The 8662-nt window shown below is 40.0% G+C and overlaps 1 protein-coding gene across 1 annotated transcript; it reads left to right on the plus strand.

Annotated features, from left to right (window-relative positions):
* The first annotated feature begins 371 nt into the window (after nucleotides 1-371).
* LOC129238865 (uncharacterized) lies at nucleotides 372-4340 on the plus strand. Its single transcript, XM_054874087.1, has 3 exons — nucleotides 372-733; nucleotides 795-1335; nucleotides 3193-4340. The coding sequence occupies exons 1-3, from the start codon at nucleotides 408-410 to the stop codon at nucleotides 4204-4206; spliced, it is 1881 nt and encodes a 626-aa protein (XP_054730062.1). The 5' UTR covers nucleotides 372-407; the 3' UTR covers nucleotides 4207-4340.
* The last annotated feature ends 4322 nt before the right edge of the window (nucleotides 4341-8662 follow it).

The following is an 8662-nucleotide window of genomic DNA, read 5'->3' on the forward strand; positions in this document are numbered from 1 at the left end:
TATGCAAATTGTAAACAAGTTCACGCCATTAAGAAATGACATCACTAAATACCTCACCGATGCCTATCTAAAATTATAGGCCCATCTATGTTATTTCGCACCAAATTTTCTATCTGATAAATCTTAATGCACCCCAAACAATTCATGCGCCATCATCATGAACATTCCGCCAACAATGTCATATGCAAAACGGTGGCCGTTAATGGAATCGGAACATCGTCAGCGTGCCGCCAATTAGGCTAACTAAGAGCATTTCGTGTTCAACTCGCTAACGGATGCGCCAGACATGCAAATGGCAAACGAAATATTAGCGGCCTAAGGCGGTAACGTGAATTGTGATTTAAATAGTTTGCACATGACATTGGTGCAAATCGGTTCGACTGCTCGGAAATTCTGCAATAGTTAGCATGGATATTATATTGGGTGACCTTGGAAGAGGTGGCATCGAGAAGACTGGAAACTATACGCTGGTGCTGGCCATCGCTTGGACCATTTTGAATGTTTACGGCGAATTTCCTTCGATGCCATTGGTTATTTCACAGTATGCCAGCAAAAGCCAGACTTACGTTCATCAAGCGGAACTAATCGATGCGCTAATGACGTACTTGGAACAACGACAATATCGTATCTACATCATGGAGCAGGAGAAATTGTTCGGCCACGAGGAGAGAAGTGAGTGGGGCGACTTTTGTGAGGCTGCAATTTGGTTCATCGACAGTTGGAACTCCTTTAAGTAAGTTGAAAGTGCGCTAGCTTGCACTCTCTCACATTTTACATTCACATACCAAATTTAGTACGCTGGCAACCGATTTGGAGGATCCGAAAAGCTCATACAAGCGCACAGGATGGTTTCTAATCATCTACACCGGCACCGAACGAGAACGCTTAGACACAGTCAAGAAAATATTTAGTCGTTTATTTGAAATTTTCGTTATAAATGTGAATGTCTTCTTGCTGATCGACACAACGCCATTTGTCTATACGTATTTTCCATTTTCACCCAAGAAATGCCATTCAGCTCAGCCGGAATTGCTGCTGTCCTTTCGAAATAGGAAAGCAAAACAGAAATTCAAGGATTACAGAAAGTTTTTTCCCTTTAAAGTGGGCAATCTCTATGGATGTGAATTGGCGGTAATAACGTGGCATCATCCACCTTTCATGATTCTGAAAGAAGATCCAGAAACCGGTCGGATCGTATCAATCGAGGGTATGGAGGGTATGTTAATTAGTATTTTGTCCGAGGTCATGAATTTTGCTATACGAATTGTGATTCCACAACCAAAAGAACGTGGCGCTGTTTACAGCAATGGTACATTAACGGGTGTGGCAAAAATGGTAAGTTTCACTTTTGTAAATTTTGTATACAAAGGGTCTTTCGAAGTGACGCCTAGATGTCAGTAGGGCATAATTTGAAGGAGGTACCCTTTTTCATGTCATCTTTGAGATTTGTCTAGTAGAGAATTGCACAATTTTACATGACAGAAAAACGCGTTAGAAGTATTGCAACTTATTATGAAAATGGTCGGTCTTTAAGAGCAACATATTGCAAAATATTAATTTTTTGGTTAATCGTTCGAATGAATCGAAAATTTAAAGGTTGGTGAAGAAACTGGTTCTGTCGACGGTAAGAAAAGGATTGGCAGACCCGATTGGGACCGCATGAAAAGTAAAGTCTAGGTGAATAAGCCAACAGCGATTCCAGAGCTGAAATACAACATCCGGACCGAGATTGATGAACTCAGTGCGATAATGAGAGAGCGAGTACTTGGAAATTTTAATTCTCGTTTAACAGCCTGTGCACGTGCTCTTGGTGGGCATTTAAATGATGTCGTTTTTCACATATTAGGTGTGCAACTAAGTTCCCGCTGTTTGTCTATAGATGCCGCCAGCAGTGTGTGCTAGTCGATTCTAACATAACCTAAACGTCATCAACCAAGCTTAGACATATGGTAAACAAACTACTTCGACACATTAGTGATTTTGTTTTGGTATCATATACTTTTGGTTTTGTGAAAATGTCTGATTTTGTGCCGAATAATCGTCATTTGCGGGAAGTGTAGATTTTCCTCTTTCATTCGAAGAAAAAAACGGCGGCTGAAGCGCATCGAGAGCTACAAAAATTTTATGGAGATGCTGCTTTAAGTGAAACAACGTGCCGAGATTGCTTCCGTCACTTCAAAGACGGTGATTTTAATGTTGACGACCGTCCGCGTGAAGGAAGGCCAAAAACCTTCGAAGACGCTGAATTGGAGGCAATGCGCAATGAGGATCCGTGTCAAACGCAAGGAGAGCCTTCTTCAGCATTATGAGTTACCCGCCAATACATTTCCAAGCGATTTCATGCTTTGGGAATGAAACAGAACTTGGGTTCCTTATGAGTTAACTCCAAGGCATGTTGAACGTCGTTTTTTCGCCTGGCAACAACTGCTCCCCGTCATCGTATCGTGACGGGTGATGAAAAATGGATTTATTACAGCAATCCAAAGAAAAAAGTCATGGGGACTACCCGGTCATGCTTCTACGTCGTCGCCTCCAAGTCGGACCAAGTAGGTGTTATTAATTATGAACTGTTAAAATCTAACGAAGCTATCACTGGGGACCGGTATTAACTTCAATTTATGCGATTGAGCCGAGCACTGCGCGAGAAGCGGCTGCAATACGCGGAGAGGCATGAAAAAGTGATTATACAGCATGAAAACGCTCAGCCTCACGTTGCCAAACCCGTTAAAACCTACCTGGACACACTGAAATGGGGAATCCTACTCCACCCGCCAGATATTACGCCGTCCGATATTGCGATTATCACCTGTTCCCATCGATGGCACATGGCTTGACCCGTGGATAGCCTCAAAAGATGAGCAGTTTTACCGCGACGGTATACGAGATCTACCAGAAAGATGGGAGAAAGTAGTTGCCAGCGATGGGCAATACTTCCAATGATTCACTTGTAACCATGTTTTCAGAATAAAGTTGTATTTTCATCAAAAAAAACAGCGAGAGCTTAGTTGCGCAGCTAATATAATTGTTAAGAGCCGTATTTTGAATAAAAAGAATGAAACCTGAAAGAGTCTAAATTTTGAATTTTTTTTTTATTTTACAACAACATCTAGGTGCCTCTTCTGAAAGACCCTTTTCAAATATTTTTTTAACATTTTTTTTATATTTTTTAATAATTTCAAAATTGCCACACAGATAGCCCAAGGTGACGGAAATATTACAATAATATTCAATATGTACGAGAAGAAACGCGCTCAGGTTATGGGTGCCTCATTTTCATATATGAGTTTTCCTTTGACGGTCGCTACACCGCATGGACGTCCACTTTCTCCGCTTCAACGCCTATTAAGACCTTTTAAGCACATAATTTGGTCGCTCATCGGTTCCAATATCATTCTAGCTGTGCTAATCATATACGCACTCAAACTGCTTGGTAGCAAGCAGATCGTTTCATTTGTCTTTGGCAAAACCAACCGAATTCCATTCAGCAACCTCTGGGCTTCGCTTTACGGTGGCGTCATCCATAATCGTTTGCCATATCGAAACTTTTCTCGCTACCTGCTGGGTCTGTGGCTACTGTGCACATTGGTTTTACGCTCCGCTTACACAGGTCAACTTTTCATCATACTCCAAGATGGCCGCGCCTTAACACCTCTGAAATCATTCCAAGAAATAGTGGATAAAAACTACATCATCTATACGGTGGATGTGCTAGCCGAGTTGCTAGACTCAACTATAGAAAATGCGATTCTTGGCTTCGTAGATGGCGGTAACAACTCCATGCCTCTGATATTGAAACGGATCGCACGGGGCTCCAAAGAAGTATTGACCATAATTGAGCCAGCCTTACATTACTATAACTACGAACAGACCACGGATGCTGAACGGGTGGCAATTTTGCCACAAAAGTTGATAATGACACCGCTCACCATGTACATGCGCAAGCATTCTTACCTCATCACACCGATTAACCTGCATCTTTACAATTTTTTGGATTTGGGCATAATAAATAAGTTTGAGAAACGGTATCGGCTGCCCAAGGAGGCCGAGGAATCGGACGATCCTGTTAGACTGTCGCTATTTCTGCTACTTGGCATTTTCAGTATATATCTGGCGCTAATGGGGCTGTGCACGTTGATTTTCCTCTTGGAGCTTTGGACAACCAGATCTCCTTTGACCAAGATGGTCATTGATTTTTTCAACTACTAGTAAAATTTGGAAGTATTTGGTAGTACGACGTGGTTGATTGACAAGAAAAAGTAATTATTTGCCTGTGACGAGATGATAGTCTTAAGAAAAGTAAACGCATTGTTCCTAGCTTTTTATCCATTGCAATAAAGTAAAGTCAGAAAAAAATAATGGAATTCATAGTACCAGTAAACTTCTGCTTAGATAGGGAAGTGGAGTATAGAATTTAGAACCGCTTGGGGCATTATCATAACGCCCAAATAAAATAATAGTTTTTATCAACCGCCTGACCTTCTGACAATAAATCGTGGTGTACATACGATTGTAATCCATAAAAACCGTGATGTATTGTATTCTTTTTTGACTGAGAAAGACGTAATTTTTTTGGTTTTGGTTCTTTCGGAGCTCTCCACTCACTCATCTGAGATCTGGATTACGTGTCGCACGCATAAGCCCACGTCTCGTCTACAGTAATGGTACCCTTGATGAATATTGGGTCGGATTCAGCCTTGGAAATAATGTCTTTGCTTGCTATCAACGTAATCTCTTTTTGCATGAAATTAAACTATTTTGAGACCAACGTCCAATTTTGTAGCAACACCTCAGAAACCCAAATTATTAACTATAATATCCTGAATGGATTCTTAAGCAATATTCAAATCCTCTGCAAGCTTTCGGATGATTTATTTGAGATTATTGAGCAATTTGTGTTCTCTTTATTGATATTTTCATCGTAAACGCGGGACTCACGAGCTCTTCTGAAACGTGTCACACGTAAATGAATGTTTTCTTTATGATATCATTACCGAAATGGTTTCCCAACATTTCTGAAGTTTCCATCCATTTTTAAAACTGTAAAAAATCGAAAACACGCAGCGGTAGATTTACTCGTAGACAATAGATCTTTGGGAGGAATGTTAATCACAGATGTGGCAACCTTTTTTTTTTCTTGTTCACTCCACTCGGGATCATAGGGCCTCGACAAGACTCAGTCTTGCGTTGGTTTTGTTAATCTATTATTATTTCTGACAGGGTAGGTGATTAGCTGGCCGTTACCAGTCCTAAAAAGTGGAAATGCCCACCTGTCGTTGCTTAGGAACAACGCCTTCTTACTGCTTAGAGCGCCATCTGTGTGTCACATTTTTCAGCATGAAGGATCGCACAGATGGTTGAGGGCTTCGCTAAATTTGGTGTGTCTGCGCTATTACCGCGGTTGTCCGCTTCCTCTTTCTGGCGCCACTGATGCAATGTGTAACTGTGTATTTTTCTTTGTTTTTTTTTCCTTGATTTAACAGCCACAATGCAAATAATGCGCAGACTATTGGGCGGGAGTAAGGATGGAAAGGATAAGGTTTTGGGGTTGAGCAATGAGATTTCTTTTAGAAACTGGGAAGGTTTCTAAATCTGGAAAAGTGCGAGGACCGTGACTTACGTGGGATTCGAACCCACAACCGCTGGGATGGCAGGCTAGTGAACTTGCGATAGACTATCGGGGTAACCTAGCAAAAAAAAATGGAACTCAAATCAGTTTACGTATAGCGGTTGTTCCGGGAACTTTTTGATCAAGGTGGTATATCCGAAATTCAATTTATAATATACAAACACTAGACATATTATTGACACTGCATAAATAAAATAAAATGAATACAAAATTTTTGTATACTTTTTTAAAAGCAACAATTTAAGTATAACAACAACGAAACTTGAATTTTGTATGCAATCTAAATTTCCGTTAGTTTGAAAAACAATATAAGTTAGAAGTGGTTATGAGCAATGGATTGAGAAAAAGAGAGAAGGTTGTGAAAATAAAATAAGAAGTGCGTTTATACGAATGTGTGGTACTGTGTGTATCAACCTTATTGTGAACACCAAGAGAAAATCAAAGGCACGATATTTCTGTTTAATGCAATTCGCTTAATGGTTTCAACGTGCCTGACTTAATTTATAATAACAGTGGTCGTATATCTAAAGATTGAGACTATTTACTAACTATACATTGGCGTTGCCATATTTCAACAATCCTGAAACAACAAATATCAATTCCCTATAATTGAAATCAAATTATAATTATATATTTGGAAAAATACAGGATATCGTATTGGAAAATCGTCGAGTGACTGAAAGGGGTTTAGTAGAAGCCCTAGCCAGCTCATTGCCCAGTAAGCAATAATGTATTTTGACTGACGTTTTAGGTGTCAGAAAGCTGTGTGCACAAACAAAAACACATCGAATGCGACTTTCTCAACAACATTTAGAGCGTATTCAAGAATGGAGTTTGTGCATCGATTCATCACTATAGATGAGACTTGGGTCTATCACCACGATCCTCAAACAAAACAGGAGGCTAAGGAGTGATATGAACCTGATGTGAACTCCGAAACGAGTTCGTGCCCAGAGATCGGCCAAGAAGTTGTTGCCAACAGTCTTTTGGGATCTCGTTTTTAGATTACTTGCAAACTGATGAAGCAATAAATTCTGAATATTATTGTAACCTCTTAGACCAGCCGAAAGAAGAAATGTATGAAAAAATACCCAGTTTGCAAAAGAAAAAAAGACAAATGCACGGAATCACAATAGCAGTTTGTCAATGGCTAAAATCCATGAATCAAAGTTCGAATTGTTGGAGCATCCACCAGCTTTAGCCCCTGGCAACTCATATTTGTTTCTAATCCAGACTATGAAGTCATCTACCATAAATGTTGTTGTTATTATTATTATTATTATTAGAAGGCCATTACCCACTGCGACCAGAGCTGATCTATTGTGAAAGGTCTATTTTTGTAACCCTAGAGTTTTAGGCTTTTTAACAATTTTAGCACAATTTTGGGTTTGTTGTTCCAAAGATTGCATGGAGATACTACGATACCACCAAGGTGATGAAGTCTCTATCTGCCCAACGCAGGACATTCACAAAGCACATGTTCTGAGCTTTCTATGTCCATTTCGCAAAAGCGGCAGACATTGGTCTCAGATAGACCAATATTATTTAGATGATATCTCAGGCTGCAGTTACATGTAAGATATCCTGTTAAAAGACGCAGATCTACTTTAGTAAGAGAAGCTTGTCAGATATTCCTTTGTTGGGACTTAGGAATAGTTTGGCTTGACGCTGACCGGCACAGTTTAGCCAGTGTGCAGCAAATTTTCTTTCTCCCATTTCCTAAGGAATTCATTAATGTGGCCTTTTGTGAGTCCACAGAAAGGCTCAGGACCAGTAAATTGCATATTTGCTCCTTGTTTTGCAAGGTCATCAGCCATTTCATTTCCCTCATGTCCTTCATGTCCCGGAATCCAGCCTAGTGCTACTATGTTGAGGTTTCCTAACGTGCTGAGAAGGTTTAGGCAATCATTTACCAATTTAGAAGTGATAGTTGTTGATAGAAGGGCTTTTAGAGCCGCTTGGCTATCTGAAAGTATGTAGATGTGAGTACCTCTCATTTTCCTGCTAAGGCATTCTCTCACACATATTTCAATGGCATGTATTTCTGCCTGGAATATTGTTGGGTAGAGTCCCATCGGAATCGATTTTTTGAATTTAGGCCCATTGATTCCTGCCCGTGTTCTACCATGTTCCGATTTGGACCCATCAGTAAACCATAGCTGAGAGCCAGGTCTGAAAGTGATAGAATTAGTTCTCCAGTCAGTGCGTTCATTAATTATAACTTGGAAGTTCCTGAAGAGTATTGCTTTGGGTGATAGTATATCATCCCTATGAAGAATGGGACTATGTAGGAAGTCTTCTAAGATCTTTAAATGTCCTTTCATATCCCCACTTTTAAGTTCAGATATACGTTTTAATCTTAAGGCACTCGAGCGAGCTTCCCTTTCAATCAAGATTGGAAGCGGTGGTATGTTTAGAAGCACGCCCAATGCATCCGTGGAACATGTTTTCATAGCCACTGTAATACCAACACATATCAGACGATGCAGTTTGTTTAATTCGTTTACTGCTTTTCTTTGCTTGACCTTAGGCCACCATGCTAAGGATGCATAAGTGACTATGGCTTTCACAACTATGGTGAATGTCCAAAAGGTCACTCTAGGGTTTAGTCCCCATGTCTTACCTGAAAGACTTTTGCAGGCAAAGAATGCCCTTGTGGCTTTTGAAGTAACTCTCTCAATTCCACGTAAGCGTTTTGTCAAGACTAACGCCAAGATAGTTCGCTTCTGTCGAGAGTTGAAGTGTTGTTCCATTAAAGGTCGGACATTTGAGATTTATGTTCCTTCTCCTAGTAAATGCTACAAGTGCTGTTTTGGATGGGTTAATGGAAAGCACTTTTACCACCATTTGTTTATTATTGTAAGGGCTTAGCGCATGCGATCCGAAATGGTTTCCTCATGCCAGCCTAACACATAAACTCCATGTTGTTGTTAATTTTATTATAGTAGAAATTGGTTATTTTGAATATACAGGGTGGCTGATGAATTTTGCTACATTAAGAAACTCAAATAACTTTTTTTTTAGTGTATGGAATTC

Source organism: Anastrepha obliqua, chromosome 2, assembly GCF_027943255.1.
Source record: "Anastrepha obliqua isolate idAnaObli1 chromosome 2, idAnaObli1_1.0, whole genome shotgun sequence".
Lineage (NCBI taxonomy): Eukaryota > Metazoa > Arthropoda > Insecta > Diptera > Tephritidae > Anastrepha > Anastrepha obliqua.

What these genes read in the sequence shown, in the direction of transcription:
- LOC129238865 (XM_054874087.1), top strand. Translation starts at nt 408, where the DNA reads ATGGATATTATATTGGGTGACCTTGGAAGAGGTGGCATCGAGAAGACT. An exon ending in GACAGTTGGAACTCCTTTAA is followed by an intron (nt 734 to 794) that starts GTAAGTTGAAAG and finishes TACCAAATTTAG; the next exon opens with TACGCTGGCAACCGATTTGG. An exon ending in TAACGGGTGTGGCAAAAATG is followed by an intron (nt 1,336 to 3,192) that starts GTAAGTTTCACT and finishes ATTGCCACACAG; the next exon opens with ATAGCCCAAGGTGACGGAAA.